The 27,226-nt window shown below is 42.3% G+C and overlaps 1 protein-coding gene across 9 annotated transcripts in view; it reads right to left on the bottom strand.

Moving 5' to 3' along the window:
- The window catches only part of SHTN1 (shootin 1), a 168,777-nt gene that overhangs the window by 94,108 nt on the left and 47,443 nt on the right, over window positions 1-27,226 (bottom strand). For 8 of the 9 annotated variants that reach the window (XM_061635887.1, XM_061635884.1, XM_061635885.1 and 5 more), the window contains 5 exons: window positions 20,283-20,377; window positions 10,007-10,175; window positions 7,785-7,870; window positions 6,410-6,491; window positions 2,144-2,238 (listed from right to left, as the gene is read on the bottom strand). In XM_061635887.1, the coding sequence (XP_061491871.1) occupies window positions 2,144-2,238; window positions 6,410-6,491; window positions 7,785-7,870; window positions 10,007-10,175; window positions 20,283-20,377 (527 nt within the window). Of the gene's footprint in view, window positions 1-2,143; window positions 2,239-6,409; window positions 6,492-7,784; window positions 7,871-10,006; window positions 10,176-20,282; window positions 20,378-22,738; window positions 22,874-27,226 lie in introns of those variants that run through there. The other variant, XM_061635891.1, reaches the window with a different exon arrangement.

Below are 27,226 nucleotides of genomic sequence, written 5' to 3'. Positions count from 1 at the left end.
AGAGGGTAGGAGGAGGGGGAGAGGAGGATATTGAATGTGTGGGCACTGGAGAGAGGGGAAGCCCCTTTCCTTTCCAAAAGGAAAACACTGTGAACAGTATCATTGCTTTTCAGCATTTCCCCCACCTTTTTATTCTACAGCAGGCATATGTAGCCTGCCACCCAAATTTAAACCAAAGCTGTCCCTGGCCACATCCACACCAGACCTTTATTTTACTTTAGACGGCGATGGCTTCTCTCAAAGAATCCTGGGAAGTGTAGTTAGTGAAAGGTGCTGAGAGTTGCTAGGAGATGCCCTGTTCCCCTCACAGACCTTTAATCAGAGCGGCTGACTGTTAAACCACTCTGGCCACTGGACCTCTGTCAGGAAAACAGCAGTCTCCTCTCAGCACCCTTCACAAACTACACTTCCCAGGATTCTCTGAGGGAAGCCATGGCTGTCTCACGTGAAATCAAAGTCTGGTGTGGGTGTAGCTGCCTGAGTAGGGAAGCCAAGCAGCTCTGAGTCTGACTTTTAGAACACTGACAATTGGTTCTTACTGTGCATGCCCGACATCATTCAGTTCAATGCAAAATTTCTTAAATTAATTAAAAACCAGCCAGACATTTTTTTAACTTTTAAACTGCAGAAGATGAAGGTCAGAGTATGGGGCAAGGTCAGTAACAGGATTACAGGTACTCTGTGAACATGGCTGATGTTTAATGAATTTTAACAGATTATGAGACCTGAGAGAAAAAAGTCCAAAAGGGCTCTGGGTTTTTTCTCTCTCTCTTTAGACTTTGAACTCTCTGTTCTCTCTGACTGTTTTGTGTATCGCCACGAAAAATGAGAGGGTTGTTAAGCAAGCGTTTATGAGTTCAGGACTATAGGTTTTGTAAGGTTTTGTTTTGAAATGAGCTTATGGGAAGCATCAGAATGGTGTGGGGGTATTTTCAATTTAACATTGTGGAATGTGAAAAGTCCATGCTAGCTACAGTATACAGCCACTCTCGTGGCTGTATAATACATTTCATGCTTTACTATAAGCTCTTAATTTTCTTAGGTAGCATTCGTTTGATGAACATTCGTTTAGTTAATATAAAAGCAAGCTTCAAGGCAGGAAGCTGCCTTAAAATGAGTCAGACCATTGATTTATCTAGTCCAGTATTCTCTACACTGACTGGTAGCACCTCCCCAGGGTTTCAGACAGGACTGTTTTCCCATCCTCTCCTGGAGATGCCAGGAATCAAACCTCTTCTGCATGCACATGCTCTACCACTGAGCTATGATCCCTCCTTGAAGCAAAGTTGAGTGCATTTTACAGATTAGGGCCCCAACCCACCATCCAAGGGCATACCACATCATTTCAGATAAGTAGCTACATATGTTGATAGACAAGCCACATTTGGAACTTGTCTCCATTTCAGAACTGGCTTCCACTTCAGCACAAGCTGCTGCTTCCTGCAAGCCCCTGTGCATGCCTAAATGGGCTCTTTGCACTGCAGAAAAGTACACCAAAGGATCACAGAAATCTATGGTCAAGGACACATTTCCACTCTAGTCCAATTCTGGAACTAGGAGGTCCAAAATGACCATTGTAAAAGAATACTGTTTTGCAGAATGGGACAGAGAAAGTGGTCCCAATTGCACTACATATTTAAAGCACTATTATACCTTTTTAACAGTCATGGCTTCCCCCAAAGAATCCTGGGAACAGTAGTTTTGTTAAAGGCACTGAGAGAGCGAATAACTCTCAGCACATTTAACAAACTACAGTTCCCAGGATTCTTTAAGGGAAGCCATGGCTGTTTAAAGTGGTATAACACTGCTCTAAATAGGGCCAGTTTTATTTATAAACAGAAGCTGCCATGGATTAAGCTATAAATTTCCACTGTATCAAGCTAAAAGCTGTATCAAGCTAAAATATTCAACTGGTGGTTCCACAAATGAAGGGCCATTTGTGGCTTTGCTTTCATTTATTTATGAGTACAACCCTCCCTGCAACTTACTACAGACTATACTGCACACACATAATGCAGTAAGACTGAGAAGAGCACCAATACATCCTTTGGTACAGGAAATCTTCCTTCCCTTACTTAGGTCATTTCTAAAAATCCATGTTCTAGCACCTTATTTGATCAGCAGAATCTGTTGGCTTGCATACCTCTTGCGCAAAGGTTTCTGCTCTCTTCCGCAGATCTTTCTCCAATTCAAAGTTGACTTGCAGTTCTTCATATTCTTCTACTGCTAGTACAGACACTGTTTAAAGAAAAAAGAAAAAAGAAAAATCCAAACACACCACAGTACACATAACAACACACAAAGTTAAACAGATTAGGAACCAAAAATAGAAGTTACATTATAGAACCATATTTGCATCAGCCACAAGCCATCACAATGTATATGCAAAACACATCAAACATTTAAAAAAATCTTAAGAATGACTTGTTTTCTCACACCATTAAGCAAGGTAACACATGCTAAGGTTGCATGCAGCTATCAGAGTTTTAGCTGCAATATTGCATTGGTAGATAAATAACCATATAAGCGTAGTGGAGTGGAGTGGGAGACGTGCTTCAGTGGATATAGCTTTGCTGTGGGAAAGGGGTCATGCCTTATCTTTTTTAAAAAAAGAAAAGAAAAAAGATTTGAAAACAAGCCCAATATTGTTATTATTTATTTAAAGTATTTATAATCTGTCCTTCACCCAAGGTCCCAGGGTGGAAATACAACAATCTGAACCCAGTAGCAGAAGGCATGATGGGAGAGCAGTGGTCACTTGCCCTCCAGTTATGTCACTGCTGCTTACAGAGAGGGAGAGGGAGAGGGGAGAGAAGGCAGCAAGGTTGGGGTGTGGAAACAATCCACTACACCTGCTAGTGCAGGGGGGAAATACTTGCAGCATTTTAGCCACTTTGACTGTGAATATGGAAGGCATCAATGGACAACAAAAATGTGCTAAATTATCTTGAATGAAATCCCTTAGTAGTCTTCATTCCTATATGCTACTACCTGTGTGCAGAGAAAGAGCTAACTGAATCTAGCCCTCTGCTTCCCACTGCCAAATAGTGTCAAGCATCTGTTGACAATCACTGGCAGGGGCTACATATGTGTAGCTCTAGCTCTGTCCTTTTGCTCACACTGTTTCTTATTCAGTTAGAGGCACACATGTGGGAAGTCTGCTTTCACATGTGCAAGTTTCTAGGTGTAATAAATTGAATGAGTCCATGCAATAAATGCATGATTTCAACAATGCTTCTAATATGGTGTTTGCACCAAGGAGATTGGATTGGCTGAAACTCCTCATATGCAGTTTTCACCACATAATCTGTGAGGCAGCTCTGAGGAAGCCAAACTATACCCATAGAACAGGTTTCTCTATTCCTAAACACTTTCAATATATGGCTCTCAGCCCCTTAAGTTGATTGTAAAACACTGGTTCATGAAATCAGGGCCAACCCTGCTGGCTAAAATTACCCAGAATATGCACAGATATTGTGCAGGCTCTTTCGTATTGTTCTGCCCACACAACTCAATTGTGACCTGAAAGTAGTAACAATCAACTCTTTAAAATCTCTTAATGACTGCTCGCAAGCTCTGATCTTGCAACATACTTCAGCTCTAAAAGTCAGTTTTCAGAATAATGACACAGAATTTCAAAATCTATATATTCAATAAATCCACTGTGCATTTGGAAGCACTCCCTTACCAGAGTCAAAACAGTCAAAGCACCATACTGCTTTGCAATATGAATTAACAACTGCTAAAAGCCAGCCAATTTTCAACTAGCATTTCATAACGGAAGTCATGACAATCAGAAAAATTTAAATGAGGCTTGCTGGGCATCATCAGAGTATTTTATCTGATCTGTATTGCCAAACTATTATAAGCCAAGGGACAGGCCTCATCCCAAAATCCTGCCCTACTGACCTGAGATGAGGCACAGCTGGAACTGATTACAATGCACTGACCTTATTCTCTCCTCCTTCCAGCAGCCAGCAAAAGAAAGTAAGAAACACTTGCCAGCCCACTGATCAGCAGGACCAAGTCCCCAATCCTGCTTCCTTAGATATTGGTTTCTGTAGGCCAGGAACTGGGATCCTGTGGCCTGTCAGATGTTGTTTGACTCCAACACCCATCAGTTCCAGCCAACATGGCCAATGGCCAGGGTAATGGGAGTTATATTCCAACAACAGCTGTTGGGCTACAGGTCCCCCATCCCTGCTGTAGCCCATGCACTCTCTATGGATGATGATGATGATGATTACATTTATATCCCACCCTTCCTTCAAGCAGCTCAAAATGGCATATATAGTTCTCCCCCTCTCCATTTTGTTCTCACAACAACTCAACATGACATTGTGCAGGTTCTTGGGACACAACAACCCTGTAAGGTAAGTTGGGCCAGTCACTGTCTGTGCCTAAGGTCACTCAGTGAGCTTCCTGACTAAGTGGAGATTCAAAGCCTGGTCTCCCAGGTCCTAGTCCAACACTAACCAGTACACCACCACTGGATCCTTCACTGAATTCCTATTCCTAGTTTTGTTTGCATTTTACAAGTGTTCTCTAGCTTTCTTGGACCTGATCCTGACTGGTGTCTGTCCAGTGCTTGATTCTGCACTGAACACCAGACTCTCAACTTTGTATGGACACACCATACAAATATCACCCACATTGAACTAGCCCCTAAACAAAGGAGATGCAAGAGGTGCAGCCACGCCTTATTTATTCCCAGAAATTATTAACACAGTGGTAGCACAGGGGTGAGGTGTTGCCAATGCATTGGAGATTCTGAGGGAGCAAGCTCTGTCTTGCATGTGTTAGCTATTATTGGCGAGGGGGAGTGAAGGAAGCTCTGTGAACACACAAAATTATCTGGAGCCACATATCAGTGTTTGGTGACCACTGGCAGGATAAGGGTATCCCTTTCTTCAACCTCTGCATGATCTGCATCAAGCAATTTCATGGGAGTACAAACTGCACATATAGTATTATTTATTTGTTTCCTAAGGGTTGCACCCAACAAAGCTACTCGTGCAATGGAACTTCCTCTCTCTCTCCTCCCACCATGCACATCTCCCCCCCCAAAAAAAATGGTCTGAGGGTTTCCCCAACTCCCTGGAGCAGACGGGGGAGGGGGAGAGAAGGAGAGAGGAAGTTCTGTTGCATGAGTGGAAAAGTTGCTGCTTGGGTGCAATGACGTTGCTGGATACAAACCTACATCGAAACCCTTCAGCATTACAGGGTTCCCAAGGTGACTTACAATTTTTTTTAAAAAAAAAACCCAATAAAATACAGTATCACCCAACAAAAAATGCAACAATAGGAAACCCCAAAACAAACAAAACTCAAGAAAGTGCAGCAGAAATAAAGCAATGACCCCCTAACTGGTTAGAAACTTAAAATGTCTGGGAGAATAAAAATGTCGTCTTCTGGTGCCAGAATGATATCTAAGCAGACACCAGGCAAGCATTTCAGAAGGCAGAGGGCCGTCACCACCATGATCGGGAGTAGATATGGGAGAAGTCTGCCCAACCAATATCTGGGTCTAAATTGTGTAGGACTTTAAAGGAAAGCACCTGACCTTTGAAGTGAGAAACCAACCAGGAGCCAGCAATATTGCCAGCAAAGTTTCAACACAGGCCAAGTATGATCCTGCTGCCTTGCCCCTATTACCTGTCTAGCATCTGTATTTTAAATTAACTGCAATCCCAAAACTAGCCCATATACAGCACTGTTTCAGTGACAATCTTAAACATGTAGAAGGGCCATCCATCCACCAGTAGCAGTAGGCAAGAGGGCGTTGCTCACCTAGCCTCTCAACGCCAGGCATCACTGCCAGTTACCTAGGGGAAGGGCAAGTTGGTGGGGAGCTCAGCAGGGTGTGAGTGCAGCAGAAGCACTGAATTGGCTCCACCGCTATGCCTGCTCATGCTCCCCACTACCTCATCCCTCTCCTCTCAGTAACCAGCAGAGACACTCTGCTTTGGGAAGCCAGGTGAGCAACACCACCTGTGCACACTGCTGCCGCCCACAACTGTCAGCCTCATTACCTGTGGCATTCATAACAAAGCAGGAAAAGGAAGGGTGGAAAATCCATCTCAGTCTTCTGATTAACGGAGCAAGGCAAATCTCAGCAGGCCATAGTTTAATTTCTAACTTTGCCTAACTTTTCTGGTTGACCTTTTTAATCAATCTCTTCTGTAAATAAAAGCACCAACTTGGGCAGGGCTGGGGAACCTGTGGCCCTTCAAATGTTGCTTGACTACCACTCATACTATCCCTCGCCATGGGCCAAAATGGCTGATGGGAATTTGGCTTTCATATATATATATATATATATAAAGTGTAGAATTCTAATAACAAGACTCAAAATTCCAGCACCGAGAAAGCAAACTGGAGAAGAAGAACATGAAGCAAACATACGTACTTTGGTTACATTTTTCCAACACTTTTTGCTGTTTCTGAATTTCTGCTGTTAGGACTGCATTTTCTTGCTTTATCTTATTTACCTGGAAGTGTAGGGGGGAAAGCATGAAACAAAACAACAGAGATAACCAGGAAAACCAAAACATTTAATGACAGAATTAGACACATGATATGAGATTTGGCTGTAACTCAACCTCGTCTACAATTCAATATGCAAAAGCTTGTTTTTCATTAAGTGTTACCCAGTCAGATCCCAAGCAGAAGCTTCCCATGTTCTTATTTGTTCTTGCTGATGTGCTAGTAGCCTGTTAGAAGTTACAAGACTTGTGTTCATCTTTTTTTCTGCCTAACTGTGCAGTCCTAAGCAAATTCACCCTGACATGTACCCTAAATACTTCAATAGAACTTACTTTCTATTATGTATGCTTAGGATACTAGCCAAAGTAGAATCAAAACAGCTAAAATACTTTTAAATACTTTAATGAATAATAACTGAGAGCTGAGAAGTAGCAATAAATCCTTCATATAGAGCAAGAAGATGTTTAAGCCCTTTCAGATAAAGATCTAGAATTTTAGCTAAGCAAGTCTGTTTGTGGGAGATGTAGAAGGCAGGAGCCCAATAGGCATACATCCAAGTCTCTGGCTGTAGACTTGCTCAGCATAATACGAGAGTATCAAACAGCAAATATGGGGTTTGCTGATTTCAACTTCTGTGAAGTAAGAGTACTTTTGATTCATATACCCTGCCTTCTCTTCCTCTTGCTCATTATGGAGGCCAACTGATGGTCTTAATTCAAAGCTCCAAGATCTTGAACCTGGAGAGAAGCTTGTTGGGTGGGATTCCCCCTCTCTAATGACTACAGAAGCCCCAGCACTCAAGCCTAGCATGTGACTCCACTAGAGGCAGGTTAGTTATAAAGTCAGGGTAATCCATCTGAACACCTAAACACCCAAACGCTAATACAAATTATTGTTTACCATATTCCTTTCTCTAGAGCAGCCTTTCCCAACCAGTGTGCCTCCAGATGTTGTTGGACCACAATTCCCATCTTTCCTGACCATTGGCAATGCTGGCTGAGGCTGATGGGAGTTGTGGTCCAACAACATCTGGAGGCACACTGGTTGGGAAAGGCTGCTCTCGAAGCCTGCAGATGATGATTCATCTAAAGCAGAATAGACAGTTTGAGAGGGGAAGTGGACAACAGAAAGATCCCTACCCTTAAATAAAAACAAAAAATGCTGCACAATCCTAGTCACCTGTAGGATTAGACAATATTCAATTAACTTTAGACAGTGGGCATCCATAAGCCAAAAACTAGGCACAAACAATCGAGGGCACATTCGCTGAACTGCTGCTTTCCTACCATAGTACTTACTTCTACGAATTTGCTCCTCAGGTTTTCCAGCTCAATGGCTAAGGTCTTCTTTTCCTCCTGAAGAGATATAATTTGATCTCGCAGACCTACATTTTCAAGAGTGGTGGTGGGAGTTCATTTTTCATTTAAAACAACAACAAAAAAACCCACACAATAAACATAGAAAGATGCTGGCAGAAAAGCTGAGGAGTCGGTCATCAATAGATTCTTAAATTATTAAGAAGGCAGGTACCTTACACGCAGATACCGTTACAAGTTTGCCTTTTCTACTTTGTCTTAGTTTGATTTTCATCACAGACACCTCAGTCTGAAAAGCCAGGCATTGTTCTAAGCAGGCCTCTCTCAGCTTGTCACAGAAACTACAGGTGGTATTCAATGTTACTCCTACTCAGAGCAGACTCACTGAAGTTAATAAACATGACTAGCTTAGGTTCATTAATTTCAAAGGGTCTGCTCTAAGTAGGACTGACTTGAATACAATCCCAGGCATTCCTTAGGAAGGATTGCAGCTCTGGTTTAGAGCATATGCTTTGAATTCAAAAGGCCAGGCATCTCCAGGTAGGGCTGAGAAAGATTCCTGGGAGGTATTCAACTAACTTTTTGCACTAGCTCGCACAATAGGGTTTCCCACTCTCTCCTCCCCCCAGACATGCACCAACCCAAATCTGCTCTGGAAGGTTAAGGGAACCCCCAAAACAGATTTAGGGGGCACAAGGCATGGAAGAGAGGGAGAGATTGCTCTGTCATGTAAGGAGAAACCTTGCTGCAAGGGAAGGATTGCTTTAGCACTACGCTGAATACAAACTCTCGGCTGAAATCCTGAAAGCTGATGCCAGAGTAGATGAATGGTCTGACTCAGTATAAGACAGCTTCCTATCTATTCCCAAAGAGGATCTATAAATAATGATATTTTTTAATCTCCATGCAGTCTCTAGTTGTTGGCTACAAAATCCCACTGGAAGTCCATTAATGTTTGTGTTGTCCTTAACACCCATCACCTGTAACCTATCAAGACAGAGCTCTGGCAACGCACAGTTAGGTTATAAACTACAAGCCTGTAATCACTCCTTACAGGGATTCTCAGCATTCACCAGGGTTAGGCAATGTGAAGACAAATATATATATTCACAGAACAATTTAAAAACCCACATCAAAATTAACAAACCTATTTATGAACAAGAAACCAGTAGCGGTCAGTGGGGCCTGACCTCCCATTGCTTGTGTCGCTGTTGCTTACCAGGAAATTAGAGGGGAGGGGCAAAGGTGGCAGCAAGGGCAGCATACTGCAAACATATCTGTGCAGCCAATCCAGCCTTGCCTCTCCCCCTCTACCTCCCTCTACACAGGCCACCTACCAGAACTACAACAGGCATTTAATTCATCCTATGTAAAGCAACTTTGAAAATCTGCTATTTAAAGAATGGCCAAATATCAGCATACCAGCATAACAACCAGTTGCTTGGTTCTCTAAAGTAAACAACAGCCAGCACAATCTTATGTATGTATACCCAGAAGTAAGCTCCACTAAGGCCCCATCTGCACATTTAAAGCAGTATCATACCACTTTAAACGATCATGGCTTCTCCCCAAAGAATCTTGGGAACTGTAGTTTGTTAAGGGTACTGATAGTTGTTAGGAGACCCCTATTTGCCCACAGAGCTACAATTCCCAGAGTGGTTTAACAGTCAATCCCTCTTCCCAGGGAATGCTAGGAATTGTAGTTCTGTTAGGGGAATAGGGGTCCTAAAACCAGTAGCAGCTGGTGAGGTGGCACAGGTGGGGTACTGATGTTCTCTTGGTTTCCAAATACTGCAGATTGCTGTCGATGACTGAGAGGCACAGAAGCTCAGGGCAGTGTGGTGCATGAGGGCAGGAGCATCAGATTGGCTCCACTGCACCAAGCTCCCACACCTTGCTCCTTCCCCTCTTGATCATCAGACGTAACCCACTGGGTTCAGAAGCCAGGAGAGCAGCAGTGCCCCACCAGCACCCTTAACAAACTGCAGTGATATGATGATGCTTTCAATGTATAGTGCAGATGGGGCCTGTGTCCAACGGGGCTTAAACCCAGGGATGTGTGTATAAGATTGCATCCAAAATCACATTTATGTCTAGAGAACCATTTACTCATCACAATGCAACTCAACCTGATCTTTGCTATCCATACTTGCTTTTTAAAAGGCAATTGATTCCCACCCACCCACCTAGAGGCAATCACTCACCTTTTTTCATCTGCTGGCACAGCACAGAGTCACATGTTCCAGGACTACCTTCTATATCTGTGGATGATTCTTCATCATCAATGTTTATTTCTTCAGTAATTATATCTGGCCCCAGTTTTGCCATGTACAACATGCTGATTCTTTTCAGAGTCTTGTTTTCTTTGTTTAGCTACAAAATTTCAAACATACACGTTGTTGCTACAAAAATGTCCTTAACACAATTTCTCTTTTCTTTCTTAAGCATGCCAGTCATCCCAAGGCTAGCAAACATAACTGATACTAATTTGAAACACTGACTGACATGGAATTGAGGAATGTGTTAAATACTGTTTTGGAAACCTGATGGTTAGGAGTGTGGCGGCAGCTGTGGGTTCAAACTCTAGAAAGAGAACAATGAGTTGTATCCAAGGGTTTTCTTTCTCCGACAGAAAGAGTTACTCTAGAGGAAGTGAATCTCAAGATGCAATCCTAGTATCTCTCAAACTGTAGGGAGCACTTTTGGGGAAGAAAACTGTTTTCCACACCAACTGAAGATAGCAGGCTATAGATCAGGGAGCACAGGGCAGGCCGCATGCATCTGTTCCCCACAGCCTTAATACCACTCCCCGCCTTACAGCATCTGCCACCTGAGGCAACTGTTCCACTCTGCCTAACAGTAGGGCCAGCGCTGCCTCTGCATTGTTTTAAATGTGCCAGCAATTTGTTTCAAGATTAGATTATTCATTATCTGACTTAAACTGGAGAAAGCCACACTGATTCTCTGAATTTCAAAGAAAAGTTGTTTAGAATTGGAGAAAAAGAAAGGTTTTCATCAAGGGCCCGAAAAATCAATTTTGAAAGGAGGTCAGCACAACAAGAGACAGAAGAGAAAGACCATATGCTAGACAATCACCATGCTTATTTTAACATTTTCCATTCCCTTCATTTGTTCTGGTTTTGCCCTTGAATGTACATTTTCATTAATAGAAGGAAACTCTTAAGGCAACCATGATTATTCCAATGGAAGAGGTTTTATAAATCCAGGGTCAAATTTAAATATATAATAAAAAAGATACAGCAGAAATTGACAATGTTATCCTACTTGTTTGGTTGTTGGGATTGGAAGCCCTCATAGTGCCATGCTTTTGTGATATTCTGAAATATACACTTTATTGACATACTACATACTAGCATGGCCCAACCTTACAAATCAGGACATTGTTAAGTCTGTGCAACCCTGAAAACACCTGCTGAAAATGGAGCAGTCTGTGTGAGCTGTACAAGACAGAGACAAGTACTACAATCCTGCAACTTGGTGCAGAGAGGGTCAGTAGCAGATCCATCTGCACAGCTTTCCTCCCCCCGAATTATTTTGTATTACAAGATGCACAACAGGCAGCTGTCATAGACCTAATAATTCAGAGAGCATGCATAAGAAAAAACACTGCAGGTGCAGAGAAAAGGCTGAGGACTGACACTGGGTGCTTCCCCGCGGCTCATGAAAAATCTGTCAAAGGTTTCAAGACATTCTTGAAGATGCAAGAACTATATTGCTCCAAGCTATACCCAGTGTGATACTGGACACTCTTGAATTGTGAGGTGTAGGCAAGATTTCTCTCACACACGTATACACACATTGTTACAGCGGCAAGCATGGCCTTACCCAAATTAATCTTTGTCTGTAGTAGGCAGGGGTTACATTAGCTTTGATTTGTTGGATAGGTCCTCACATAACAGTGATAACAGCGCTTGGGGCGGGGGAGGGAGTGGAAGTCTCCTGGCTCTTGAAGCATGGTATATAGCTGGATCTGATTTTGCAGCTAGCGATGGATGAGTGGATCTGTCAGTTTTGGTTTCACTCAGTTTCTCATTTTTCTAGTCTACTCTCCACATTTTCACAATTCGTAATTTTTGTATATTTATTTTTAAATCCATCTGCATTTTAGAAAATTCATCTGCATTTTAGTGTGGATTCTCCTAAAAATGCATTTTTGTATGCAGTTTTGACTATTATACACATTTTTGCAAGCAGTTTCCCCTAATACAAAGCATGTTTGCATGTTATTTTCATGAATATATGCATTTTATACCTCTCCCTAATATGTATATTTCTGTATACACAATTTGATTGGAGATCACAAAATTTGGAGAAGTGCAAATTTTGAAGGATAGCTATGCTTCAGTTTGCATATTTATTTGAGAAGTGCAATTTAAGTATTTTCTCACTAAAATGCAAACAAAATCAAACTTCTCCCCCATTCCTGTTTGCTGTTCACAACATAAGAGTGTATTATTACAAGTAGTTTCAGCACAAACGTTTACAGCAAAAGAAAAAATAGAAAGCACAGAGGGAAAGAAAATAAATTACGGTTTCTTATATTGACATTAGTTGTATCTTTTTGTTTCCCAATGGAAGGGAGAAAGACTGACAAAAGCCACCTTTTGTGGTACATAGGCAGATACTAGAAAGGTAGGGTATACATTTTTACATAAAGAAAAATAAATCAAAAGAGGGAAAGTGCTGGATAGGATTGCCCACCCCGGTAGTAGGTCACACCCTGCAGCACATCACCCTTCAGCTTCAAACTCACATGTTCAACCTGCAATGGCTCAAACATTTTTTCCTTGCTCCTAACAATTACAAGGTATGTTTTTAATTCCTAGGTTAGTGATCTACTTGAGGCTCTGAGGCATGCATTCAGATGGAATCACTGGGCAAGACAGTGTCTTTTCATACCAGTTCCATAATGATCTATTTCATAAGGAAGTTCAGAAGATTAATTGAAGAATTACTCCAATGTACTTTTCCATGTTCAAGCATGGGCCAAGCCATACTTATGAATAGCACCAACAGAGCTACTTCCTCTTTAGTAGAAAACTGTCTGCAGCTTTGGATATGGATTTGCATACCTTGATAAAATGGAATGACTGGGGTTTTTTTCACCTTCAAAAAATTAAACCATATTTTTATAATGCCGCTGCTTTCTGCAATCTACACACAGCTTCTGATTCAGGGCATGCCATAGAGAGAGTACCAACTTAAGTATTAAATATTTTTGACCAAACCCATCAATTATCAATTAGGAACCAATCAGTTAACTTTTAGTCAATATAAAGTCAATGCAGTCTATTGGACGGATACCCATTATATCTATACTGCAGCACTACTCTCTTTTATCTAAAAAAGAGAACTTGCAGTAACCTCCTGATATTGACTTGATAGCAAAGAACCACCATGGAGCCATTGCACATCAACACTCCAAGCAGTCCAGGGGTGAAGAACATATTTCACCCCGGGGGTAGGGATGGGGAAGAATATCCGCTAAATCGGACTTAGTATTGGATTTTGGCTGAATCTGAAAGTCCACTGTCTTTTAGGACTGGCACTGATTTCTTGCAGCGGGCCGCAGCTGTGATCGACACAGCTTTTTTTTCTGAACCCCCCCCAATTTTATGTAATTATTCACATAATTACAATCGCTATTATCCATTAACTTCCATTGATTTACATAAGCACTTATGTTAAAAATTACGTAATTTTTTTTCACCGCCAAAAAAACAAACAAAACAGCGGAGCAGCAAGTGCAAAAGCAAAAATGGAAATGGACTGCCATCAAGTCGATTCCGACTTATGGCGACCCTATGAATAGGGTTTTCAGGATAAGTGGTATTCAGAGGGGGTTTGCCATTGTCTTCCTCTGAGGCTGAGAGGCAGTGACTGGCCCGAGGGAACCCAGTGAGCTTCAGAACTAGGCAGCGAATGCCATCCTTACCCGGGGGCTTGATGCAAACATGGCCAACCTCCAGGGACCAGTGCTAGTAAAAAGTGGGTGGGACCAACAAAAAGTGGGGACAGGGAAATAAAATAATTAACACACACACTCCCCACCTCTCCAAGGGTTTAGTCATAGCAAAGTGGAACACACACACACACACCTCACAACTAGGAAGGCAATACCTGTCCATTCCTCCTGAACGCTGATTGCTCAACTCTCCCTCAGTTCCTGTCTGCTTCCTGTCTGGGGCAGGAAGGCAGCACAAGCTCACCCACCATGAAAGGCACAAATCCCATCTATTTAATTTCTTTCATTTGTCTTTTTAAAAAATTTACTTTTGTTTAACAGAGCCGGGAATGAGGGCAGGAAGGCAGAGCATTCTGTCCTGCTGCTCCTCTCTGCCACCATTGGCTCCTGCCTGGTAAAACAGAATGGTGGTGCTGCGCTGGAGACACTAGCAGAGGATGGAAACATTCAATCCCTCCCGAAGTCTTCACAAATGCTTCCGACAGCCTATGGAAGCCTCCAATAGCTTGCCAACTGGAAACTCACCACAAGCAACGCTTCCAAAGGCAGAAAGGCACCACATTCAAGCAGAACTTCCCAAACACACAACTGACACCGGTGATGGAAGTAAATGAATGGGGCAGACTGAAATCTGTCACAGTTAAGTGCAGTATGATGTCAATGACTGACAGGTGTGCATGGCACACCACTGCTGTAAGCTATACAACTTGTGGAGTGCTCCCTGACACATGGTAAAGTATGGACCATCTTCTGAGCATAAGGAACTTGGTGTGTGCATTAAAGCCATTAGTGTAGGCATGTAAACATGCTAACAGAGTGCAGTCTTAGCCTCTGGTCTAAATGGTTTTACAGTCCCCTCCTCCATTTAGATGGTAATGTGTATTACTTTTGTGAAAAACTAGATGAAGCAGCAAGTAATAGACAGATAGGAATTCTAGCACTAAAAGGGGGCAGGAACAGCAAGTAAGTAGGAGCCTAACTGAAGCAAGTGGGCAAATGATGCTCAACCGAGGTGACACAGGCACTGAAATTCTGAGGGCTACTCCCCCCATGGTAAGTCAGTGGTTAATCTTAGGGGTGCTAGCATAGGAAGGGCAGTAGTTCCCAAACTTTTTTCCCCATGGACAGCTTGAAAATTGCTGATGGTCTTGGTGGACCACTTAATGATTTTTCTCCATGTTGCAGCAATTGTAATGGGCTGCGCTAGGTGCTGTATGATTCTTTATTGCATTTCTATCCTTTTTTCTTATATTGTATGTTATTGTATTATGATTTGATTCCACAGAATTCAAGTTGTCTACAATAAAATACAATATAATAAATGAAAAAATACAATCAAAAATCAACATGAAAACTTAATGTGGACATGCTGCAGACCACCTGAGTGAAGCTAGCAGACCACAGGTGGTCCGTGGACCACATTTGGGGAATCCCTGCCCTACAATACAGAAGAGAGCCAAGGTGACAGAAACACTTCACATGTATAAATTTAGCATATAACGTGCCAACAAGGAAAAAAGGCCTGACGGTTAGAAGGGTCAACAGTCTGAATAGTTGTTTCTGACTAAAAGAGACATACTGGAGTTCTGAAGGGTCTGGGGACTCATGAGAGCTAGAGTGAATCCTTCACACTTCACATACTTCAAAATGTGATGAGCCAGCCCTGGTGTGTTTGGGGGCCCTCCAGTGCATTCTGCTGAATAGGGCCCTAGACATCTGTCCCAAAGTCCTACCTCAAAGGCAACACTGATAGCACACTTCGGTTGGCTCTAGTTTTGTGTAACAAGGACACAGGGGGATGGGGAGTGCCAGACAGAGAAAGGAATTCCAGCAAAAAGAGAAAAAGGGATGGTAGAAAAGGAGAGAAAAGTGAGTGCCCCACCCACTTTTTGCTCCAGACCTATCTGCTTGCTGGTATGTGGTCCCTGGCTGATGAACACCCCCCCCCCCGGAATGCAACCCTTGACAGAAAAAAGCTTGCCTACATCTGTAGTATAATAAGTATAGTATAGCGATTAATGTAGCATGTAGAACAACAGCAATTATATCCTTTATTAAAGCAAGACAGGCAATCAACTAAAAATATATATATCAAGAATCACAAAGGGAGCACAAGGCACTTCAGATTTCTCTTAACATTTACAAGAGAACATTTATAAAGGCAGACACAATATTTATAATGGCAGAAGTCACTCTGAGACTCAAAATCTTATTCTCTTAGGAAGTGATACCCCATAGTAACAACAGGCCACCACTATAATCTTCAAACACAAATCCTCAGCCATGAATTATGCAAGTGGCAGATCTTACCAGTCATCCTGCATGGTTAGTTCCTCTAAGTGTGTTTTAATCCTAAAGATCTAGACAGAAAATGTGAGAAACTCCACCCAACTGGTCACCATGAATAAAGGGGTAAGTCAGCATTGAGACGGCAGCCCAAATAGGATGGTGCTAGTCTCTTAGCTGTCAGAGTGTGTCACTGCATGCAAAGGATGGAAAGAAAAGATAGTTACAGCTATACATTCATTTTCTTTTCATTTTCTTGGTTATATGTTGATGGACTATCTTATGAATCCTAATGTAGTATTGTTATGCAAACAATTAAGTAAATACCTCCAGAAAGTACATTGCTAATACATCTAAATTAAAAAAGATTTCTTGCTGGTGGGATTTCTTTAGTACTTTGGTCAGGGGATGGGGGGAGGGGAGAAATGCACAAATGCACACAGACTACCTAGCATTGCTAATGAAATTTGTTTCAAAATTGCTGCAATCCATTTTCTGATGATGAAGTGCCTCAGATGCGTTATTCACAACCCCAAAAATATGTATCGCAAAGAGATAAAACCATTCCTTAATAATAATAATAATAATAATAATAATAATAATAATAATAATAATAATAATAATAATAATAATACACTTCTGATGAGATGGAATATAGAAAATTATATATTTGGCAAATTCATCAACCTAGATGCAATCAACAGAGCAGTACAGGTCACCTTTTGCTTGCTTGATGGTTTGCTTTCATAAACAATCACCTGAAATGTAATACTCTGGCTGACTTTTCCATTTGATTCACACACTGAGATGGTCATTATTCGTTCATGTCACGGACACTCAGGGTATTTCTGAACTTGTTTATCAGTTAACCCAAATGCATAAATGGTGTGTCAGGGGTGGGGATGTGGTGAGAGGCAGAATAAAAAGGTAAACATTCCATGAATTGCCCTTTTTTTGTTTGATAATGCTTCTCAAATGTTAAGAAAAGCTTTAAGGTCAAGTCAAGCAAATCTATTTTTTGGAGACTGCACATATTTATAAAGTAAAAACCCAATGCAAGTCTTGCATTGCTTGAAAGAAAGCAAATAGTTTTTGACAGTCAACTTCACATCTTCTCCCCACTCCCTGACTTAAGCATCAGAACTCAGGGCTGCTTCAGAAGTGAGTCACCACCACACAGAAAGCTCTTTTGCATCAGAAATAGCATGAACCCCATATGCAGAGGTTTACATATGATGAATGCACACACACACATTTGGCCAATAATGGCTCCCCAGCACATGTATATGTAACCAAACAGAACAGTTGCAGCACTGGAGGATTGGAGAAGACTTGCCCTGGGACTGAGTACTTGAGCATCTGGGTCTTGCTTGCTCACTCCTCTGGGCTGCTGTCTCTCGAGATAGCTGAAGTGCCTGGTCAGTGCTGCAAGGACTGGGACCCCCTGCCTGGCCCTGAATCCAGAGAGAGGCTGCAGTCAATCTTGTAGCCTCTTGCATCAGCTTCTGGCTGGGTCAGGGCACATAAAAACCCAGCTGCCCTTGGGAGACCAAAGGGAGTTGTCCCTTGAGGAGCCCCTTAGGGAATCCTGAGGGTGAGGGCCCTACCACCTTCTATTTTTCTTTTTAAAACCAATCTAGAGGAGATTGGTAGTGGGGAGGGCATAAGGCTATTGTGTAGTTCCTGTGCAGGGTGAGAGCCTGTGCAGTGAACTGAATGATAGCAGAAAGTCACCAGATGCCTTCAGGGTGAGGGTCTGCAACTGGCAGAAGGTTGGCCCTCCCTGGGTGTGAGATGGGGGGGAGTAGATGACCCTGTGGGAAAGGTAATGAGTCGGTTTGACTGGTCCCAATTCTCTCAGAGGCCTACTGGGATAATTGGTTCATGGTAGGGCCCATGTAAGGTGTCATAGTAAGGAGGGACATGGGTGATGCCACCCCAATTTCAGTGATCATGGATAAAGGGAGGTATAGCCATGGGGAGGTGCTGAGCTACCACAGAAGTTGAAGGCAAGGCTACATACACCTTGTTCCTTGCTCCCACTCCTCCCTTGGATGGGTTCCTCATTCCTCATCTGTTGTGCCCACTAGACTGTGTGTACTGTTGTTTAATGCCAGATTGGTACACAATAAGACATTTATCAATGATTTGATCATGGATGACAGTGCCGATTTGGTGTGTATTATTGAGACCAGGGTAGGTGAACTGAGAGGAGTTGATCTGACCCAGCTTTGCCCATCTGAATACATGGTGCAACACCAGAACAGGCTGCAGGGATGGCGGGGAGAGGTTGCTAAGGTCTACAGAACTTCCATCTCTGTCACCAGGAAACCACGCTGTCTTGATACCCAGCTCTATTTCTCTGTAACATCTGAATCAGGAGAGGCCATGCAAGCCCTGGACTGCTGTCTGGACAGGGTGGTGGGCTGGATGAGGGCCAATAGTCTGAATCCTAGCAAGATGGAGGCACTGTGGGTTGGTGGTTCCTGAGTTCGGATAATTGGTCAGTTGCCTGCTTTGGATGGGGTCGTACTCCCTCTGAAAGAGCAGATTTGTAGTCTGAGGGTGCTTCTGGATCCATCTTTGTCGCTAGAGGCTGAGGTAACCTCAGTGGCTAGGAGTGCCTTTTACCAGCTTCAACTCGTAACACAGCTGTGGCCGTTTCTGGTCTGGGATAGCCTGACCACTGTTATCCATTCACTGGTAACCTCCAGGATGGATTATAGTAATGCACTCTATGTGGGACTGCCCTTGAGGTTGGTCCGGAAGCTGCATCTGGTGCAAAATGCAGCAGGGCGACTGCTCATTAAGGCAGAGTATCACCATGTTACCCCGCTGCTGAAAGAATTGCACTCACTGCCCATTAGCTACCAGGCTAAGTTCAAGGTTCTGGTTTTGGTGTACAAAGCCCTATACAGCTTGGGACCAGGATACCTGAAAGACCATCTTAACCCTTATATACCCAGTCAATCACTGCGCTCCGCAGGTGAGAGCCTCCTGCAGATACCATCTTATCAGGAGGTCCGTTCCGCACAACATAGGAAATGGACTTTTAGTGTAGTGGCACCTACCCTGTGGAATTCCCTCCCCTTAAATATTAGACAGGTGCCATCTCTTGTATTCTTTTCAGTTTCAGCAGACACATTATCCTAGTCTGCATCTGTGCTGGAATAGCTTTTTAATATGTTTTTAAAGCTTTTTAAAAAATATGGTTTAACACTTTTAAAAAATGTTTTTAAACATGTTTTCTGCAGATACCATCTTATCAGGAGGTCCGTTCCGCACAACATAGGAAGCAGACCTTTAGTGCAGTGGTAGCTACCCTTGGAATTCCCTCCCCTTAAATATTAGACAGGCACCATCTCTGTTATCTTTTTGGCACCTACTGACAACCTTCCTCTTTCAACAAACCTTTTAAGTACAGAACTTATCCCAGTCTGCATCTGTGTTGGAATTGCTTTTTAAGATTTTTTAAAGCTTTTTTTTAAAAAATATGTTTTTAAAGATGTTTTATTTTAATATATTTTAAAGATGTTTTGTTTTAATATATTTTAACGTTTGTTTTTATGATGCTTTATAGTGTTTTTAGTATTTTTGTTTGCCACCCTGGGCTCATACTGGAAGGAAGGGAGGGATATAAATTATTATTATTATTATTATTATTATAAAAGTATCTAGAATCGCAATGTAACCATTTTTCATAAAAGTTGCAGACTTTTTTTCTATACTAAAGTGCTTTCCATGAAAGAATTTTGTCATACACTGACTCTGTCTGAAGACACACACTTCAGCACTGAAGTGTGAAATGCTGATTGTGCCTACATACTGGAGGCATCAGCGTGGGCAAGGTTGGGCACAGCCTTCCTGTGTGCAAGACATACAGTGCAATACCATGCATATTTACTCAGACATTAAACCTCACTCTATTCAGTGGGCCTTAGTGTCAATTAACACAGCATAGGATCTCAGCATTATAGAGCAATCCTATGCACGTTTACTCAGAATAAAATAGTTCTGTTCAGTGGCACATGCTCTCAAGGAAGCGTGCAAAGGATTGTAACCTCAGTCTCCTCTGATGACCCCATAGCTCCCTAGTCTGCAAAGAAGGGATCAGCATCACTGACAAATTATTTGAGGATACCATCCAAGCTGAATCAGCCTTTATTATGTATTCCAAACAGAGGAAAAGTAAAAAAATAACTTCTTACCTTAGTGGCCAGAGCTTCCGCACTTTCACGACATGTTTTCTCAATTTCAAGGTGGCTCTGTATACAGCTCACTTCCTCAATAACCATGTGAGAAACTAAAGCATATGGGGAAAACATTTCATTCATGAAGATTTTAATATGAGTCAAGACTTCCCTCACTCCCATTTTTTTTACTCAGAACATTCAGCCTATGTTTATGTAAATCTATTTCAACTTCCATGTCAACTACTTTTTAAAAGTAGCACTTCATATATATTCACGAATAGGCAAAAAACTCTTGCAGTTTAAGAACGTACCTATAGCCAACAGATATTTCTGTCAAACTTTACAAAGCAGAGAAATTGGACTGCTATAGCGAATGCACCAGGGGAGCAGAAGACCTGACCTCCTCTCTGAGATATTGGACTGCCCTACAAATTTGTCAAAATGCAAACACAATTTGGATTGGTACTTCACAGTCCAATCCACTCCCTGTGTAGCTTATAAGAATTTGGTAACATGTGCCTCTGAGCATATCCCTGCCCCTCCTCCAGGTCAGTTTCACCTTTCCTAGGCATGATTGTGCAAGAGCAAATCCCACTGTACTCAAAAAACATGGAAATGATCAAACTTGCCCTCCCATCCTCCTCTCTCCCTCTTGTCCCTTCCCTCCCCCTTCCTTTGACCCTCCCTTTTCAATCCCCTTTCCCTCTTTCCCCTCCCTTTCTCCTTCTCTTCCCTCTCCTCTCCCTTCCCCGTGACCAGGGACAGCTTTGGTTTAAATTTGGGTGGGAGACAACATGTGCCTGCTGTATGGTCTGAAGGCACATGAGACCAGCACCCTGCTGAAGCTAAGTAGGTTCAGCTCTGGTCAGTGCCTGGAGGAGAGACTGCCTAGGAACCATATGTAAGCCGCCTTCAATTTCTATCATGAAAAGAAAGGCAGGGTATAAATGAAATAAATAAATAGAATTAAAAGGTGGGGAAAATGTTGAAAAACAATGATACTGTTCACAATGTTTTCCTTTGGGAAAGGAAAGGAGCTTCTCCTCTGCCCAGTGTCTACCCACCCAATCTCCTCCCCTCCCCCTTTCACCCTCCTCCTCCCCTCCCTCCCTCCCTCCCTCCCTCTTCCCCCTCCCTGCCACTCCCCCAGGTCAGTTTCACCTATTGCACAGGAGTAAATCCGACTGAACTCTAAAAGCATGCAAATGATCAAATCTGCCCTCCCCTCCTCTTCCCTCCTATCCCCTCCCTCTTGCCCCTTCCTTTGCCCCTCCCTCCCGCATCCCCTTCCAATCTCCTCATTCCCTCTCCTTCCTCTCCCCTCCCCCTCCCCCTCCTCCTCCGTCTCCCCCATCGTCGGTTTTACCTATTCTAAGCATGACTACATAGAAGTAAATCCCACTGAACTCACTAAGTATGCAAATGATCAGACCTGCCTTTCCGCTTAACTGCCCCTCTCTCCTCCTTTCACCTCTCTCCTTCTCCTGCCCTTCTCCTTCCCCTATCTTCTCCCTCCCCTCTCCTCTCCTCTCCCCTCCTCCTCCCTTCATCCTCCCCTCCCCCTCTTCCTTCTTCCTCCTCCCCTGCCCACTCCAGCCCTCCCTCCTTCATGGTCAGTTTTACCTATCCTAAGCATAATTGCATGGGAGTAAATCCCACTGAACTCAGTAAGCATGGAAATGATCAAACCTGCCCTCTTCCTCCCCTCCCACCTGCTCCCCTCCCCCTCGTCCACTCACCATATGCTCAGAGGCACGTTACCAAATTCTTCCAAGCTACACAGCAAGTGGATTGGACTGTGAAAGACCAACCCAAATTGTCTTTGCATTTTGACAAATTTGTAGGGCAGTCCAATATCTCAGAGAGGAGTTCAGGTCTCCTACTCCCCTGGTGCATTCACTATAGCTGCCCAATTTCCCTGCTTTTTAAAGTTTGATAGAAGTATATGTTGGGTATAGGTACATTCTTAAACCACAAGGTTTTTTGCCTATTAGTAAATATATGTAATCCATAAAGTAGTTTTTCATTTTGGTGTAAAAAGATTGAAATTCTTAAAGGTATTATTTTATGATAATTTCTAATAAACTTTAAATAATTTTAAAAAATCCAGAACTATGTTTGTAAGCCACCTTGATCTCTTTGGAGAAAAGGTAGATGGATAGAAGTGCAATAAATAAATAAACAAGTCATTATCACCACTATTATTACATTTATATCCCACCTTTCCTCCAACCAGCTCAAGGAGGCATACATGGTTCTTCCCCTCCCCATTATATCCTCACAAAACCCCTGTGAGGTAGGTTAGGCTAAGAAGTTCATGTCTGAGTGGAGATTTGAACCTGTGTCTCCCAGGTCCCAGTACAACCAATATACCACAGAAGGAATGGAAGGAGGAAAAAACCCAATTATTTTCTTTAAATAAATGTCTAGTTTTCTATATATTAAAAAAGATTAATAGTTATAAAGCTCACACTCTCTGCCAAACAGCTTCAGTTCAGTTGCAATAGCTGGCTCAGTTTCCAAAAGATGCGAAGATTTGACATTTGGTGAGAATGGACTATCTTCTCTCAATCCACATTTTGGGCCACACGTGACTATTCTTCAGAAGTACCCATATTTCTGAACAGTTTGCTTGTTCTGTAATCTGGGTTATCATTCAGTAACCAATTGCTATCAATGATTAATACAGAGGCCCAGGTACCACGCATGCCAAAGGAACAAATCCCTTTCCTTTTCAATAGAAAAGGGGGATATTTCGTATGTACTTGATGATACTGCTACAGTTATTATTAGGCATTAAAAACAACTTTTTAAAAGTATCTTTAAACATTGTTTCACTCTTCTGTGATGTTTTAATTGTTTTAAAAAGTATTTCAAGCTGCCAAGAGCATTTTTAAAATGGAAAGTTGGGGTATAAATATTTAAACAAACAAACTAAGCACAGAAAATGCTCTTCAAATATACAGCACACACATCCTTCCACCTAATTTACAGCACAATCCTATACATGTTTACAGAGAAGTAAGTCCAATTGTGTTTAGTAGGACTTATTACCAAGTAGACACGAATAAGATTGTGACTTGCATCTTCTATATACCAAAGGGCAGAGCTTTAATCTTGGTGAAATTCTCCCTCATGAACACTGAAGTCTCTTCCTCTCATCGTCCAAAGCAAAAGTGAAAATTTGAAAGAGGAAGTTGTCTCCAGCTGCAGGACAGTCACTCAAGCTGCTTCTCTCTAAGCCCTTGATCTCCAAACACAGCATATAAATGATAATGTTAAGAAGGTGTGAATACCTGTTGCTAGGAATCACAAGTGGGGAGAGTGTTGTTGCATTCATGTCCTACTTGTTGTCTTCCTGCAGCCATATGATTGGTCACTGTGGGAACAGGTTGCTAGACTAGATGGGCTTTGGCCTGACCCAGCAGGGCTCCTCTTATGTGGACATTCTTATGTGTACTGTATCATTACAGGATATTAGAGGAGAAGCATTCTCTCACACACTTGAATCTAAGCCCTTTAAGGTTTTATGGGTGGAAAAAATAGTGCTGTGAACTGTGCCTTGAAAACAAATAAGAGACCAATGGCTTTCTCCCTCTTGTTTGGTATAATTGTTATTTATGTTTTGAGTTCTGTCAGCGTCTGGCACCGTACCACCACAGAGATGAAAGCAAACAGCCCTAACTGAAGGAGATACACATAGACACACCACAAGATCCTAGATGTACTGTTATAGCTGGGCCTGGAAAACGGCCACATGGCAGCAGCGTCTCCTGTAGATGAGGTAAATGCAGACAGGCCAAAGGAAATATGCTCTACTGAGATCAGATAATCAAAAGACTGTTGAAGCAAAAACAAAGCAACAATAAAGTTCCTGTACTTTAAGAGGCTTATCTTCTGTTAGGTCAGCTCAGGCCACCTATTTTGTTGTGTGCCACAAGTCAGAAACTGGAGTAAGTGCTGTGTGCCAGGCAGAGATACTGTCATGAATCAAGCAAACCATGGGGAAATGCTGCAGGTAATCTGTGCCACATGCTGCAGTGGAAAGCAATAATAAAATAATAAAAATCGGGGGCATCAATCAACCCATCTCAGGCCACAATCCTATGCACACTTACTTGGGAGAAAGCTCCACTGAACTCAGTGAGAACTGCTTGTAAGTAAACCCATATAAGATCAGGCTGCATGGGAAACCAACGTCACTATCCTAAAAACTGAAAGATGTTTAGCCACAAAAGCAAAGATCATGGCTGATCCTCCTCAATAAGATATTTTGTAGCCTTCTACCACACCAACCGAGCAAGTTACTTTTCTTTTTTAAGCACACATAAAACAGACTTACAATTAAATGTGTATAAGGTGTGAACATGGGAAAAACATATTTGGAAATATGAGCAAAATTCAACATTGTGTGAGCTGGCTTCTGCTTGTGCAATGGGTCTTCCCCTTCCTCTCTTCCTCAGTGCAGCCCCCAGCACTTCACAAATCTGCTCTGGAGGGTCCCTCAGTCCTTCAGAACAGATTTTGCAGGTGTACAGGGAGCTGCAGTAGGGAGAAGAGGAAGGGGAAGTCCCATTGTGCAAGCAGAAATTTCTTTTGCTCCCACTGGATTTCACCCACTGTGTATTATGCAAGTACACATGCCAGGGAATTGGGTATGATGTGAACATAAGAAGAGCCTGCTGGATCAGGCCAGTGGCCCATCTAGTCCAGCATCCTACAGGAAGCCCACAAGCAGGACCTGAGCGCAAGAGCACTCTCTCCTCCTGCAGTTTCCAGCAACTGGTATTCAGAAGCATGCTACCTCCGACCATGGAGGCAAAGCATAGCCATCATAGCTAGAAGCCATTGGTAGCCTTATCCTCCATGTATTTGTCTAATCCTCTTTAAAGCCATCCAAGTTAGTGGCCATCACTGCCTCCTGTGAGAGCGAACAGCTATCCCTGTTGCATGTGCATATGGTACCACACATGCATCCAACCTGAAGACTCATAATGAACAAAAAAAGAATCTATCACTAATGTGCCATGGGGTTTTTACATCTGTCTCATCCATTGTCAAAAGAAAAGAAAAAGTGATTGCATGCCATTTGTTCTTGTCCAGAAAAACCCACTTTGTTATTTCATAAAATGAGCTAAGAAAGTTCTGAGAAATAAATACACAGATTCCCTTTACATTAAATGGTAGGAAAATTAACTAAATTTTTCATGTGAAACAAAGTGAGTGAGTGAGTGAATGAGTGTGTGTGTGTGTGTGAGTGAGAGAGAGAGAGAGCACTAGCTCATGGTTCATTTAAAGATTAGTTAACCTGTAATTATGATTAAATTTCAAAGGGAAAATGTATCTGAATATACATATAAAACTTCCTAAGACTGTCCAAAGTTCTTGCTATGTTGATATTAAAATTCATAACACAACACTAAGTGGCCAGAAACCTTTCCAACCTCAACATTTTTTCAGGGGTAATAATAATATGCAGCAAATGCAGGCCAACCAAAAACCACTTAACTAATTAGTAGTTGCAGTCGCCGAGAAAACATGAATCAACACTGTTATTACAAGTGGCACATTTGAGTGGCATCTAATTATGACTTGATGAGCGTGATACTTGCATTATCAACATTACTACCACATCCCATCAGGGACTAAAAGCCGCTGATGGCATTGACTGCAAGAAACTCCCACTCAATGGCACTGCAGCACCCAACAATCTCCTTGGCAGGGGCACCCTCACTAAATGACACGTTAAGCATAATTACTGGACGACATTGTAAATAAACAGGATTGGAAGTGAAAATTGTACCAAGTGCATAAGACACAATCTGACACATTGGAAGTGGCAGCCTTAATTGAGAGTTTCTTTGACTGCTCAAGATCATTTCAACTGCATTTCTCGGAGGACAGTGATTATAACTGTGGAGACAGACGGCATAATGGTATCAGCACTGCTGACAGAGCAGTGAATTAAATTGTATCTGCTGTTGTGTGAAAGCCTTGATGAGAAGTACAGATCCTTAGTGGTCTTATCATTATCACACAATGGTCATGTTGTCATCAACCTTTCTGGCTCCAATTGAAAAGAAATGATTGTGTGTTGAAGCTTCCCCCCCTACCACCACCTTCTATCTCTTCTGCTGAATAGAACCAATTTTCTGAGAGCTATGAAATCACGCTATAGGGCCTAAAATGCAGCTGCTTGGCATACAAACTGGGCCCCATTAAACAGGAATCACGCACAATATGTGTTTATGCCGGGAGAACAAATAGAAGCTGAGCACAGGCCAAGTTTATTCACAGACACAAAGCCCGTGTAGCTCTTCATCAATATAATTGCCTTTTATATTGTCGTTTAAATAATGGGCTCCATTATTGCTGTAAAATCCTAATATTCCCGGCATTTTATCGCTATGTTTACAAGGTATGTCTTTTTTGGGGGGGGGGGGAAATGAAAGGGAAGATAAAGGAAACCTACGACATTTTACAAGAGCAAATATTATTTTTGAATTTTAAGCTTTAACTACTTGACATTTTCTGCCAGACTCTTGAATTCCCAGTATCATAACACACATAAACAGGCCACAAGGCGTATGTGCATGTCTGTCTGTGTGTGTGTGCATGTGTTATTCCTTCCACTTCTCTTTCAGAGGAATTTGACTTCTTAGACCATTTTTTTGGCACACAGAGCCACCGATTGTTACAAAATAGCCTAAAGTTTAGGGCTGTTTCATTGGAGGTATTTCTACTGCATTTATGAACCAATGCAAACCACAGCTGTGTAAATTTCTTTGTTGTCTATGTATTAGGTGCTGGATCTTTTTTTTAATCCTCTGTTGCCAATACTCCAACAAAATGTACTATAGTGACAGAGACCTAACATAACAGGCTGCAATACTGTTGTCACCTCCTCTCTTGAGAAGCTATTCATGGGAGGCTATCCACTCCCATTAGCTGTGCTTTGT

Source organism: Rhineura floridana, chromosome 7 (assembly GCF_030035675.1).
Source record: "Rhineura floridana isolate rRhiFlo1 chromosome 7, rRhiFlo1.hap2, whole genome shotgun sequence".
Lineage (NCBI taxonomy): Eukaryota > Metazoa > Chordata > Lepidosauria > Squamata > Rhineuridae > Rhineura > Rhineura floridana.
Note: the sequence above shows the minus strand (reverse complement) of the source record. Positions and strands in the feature narration are given on the sequence as shown.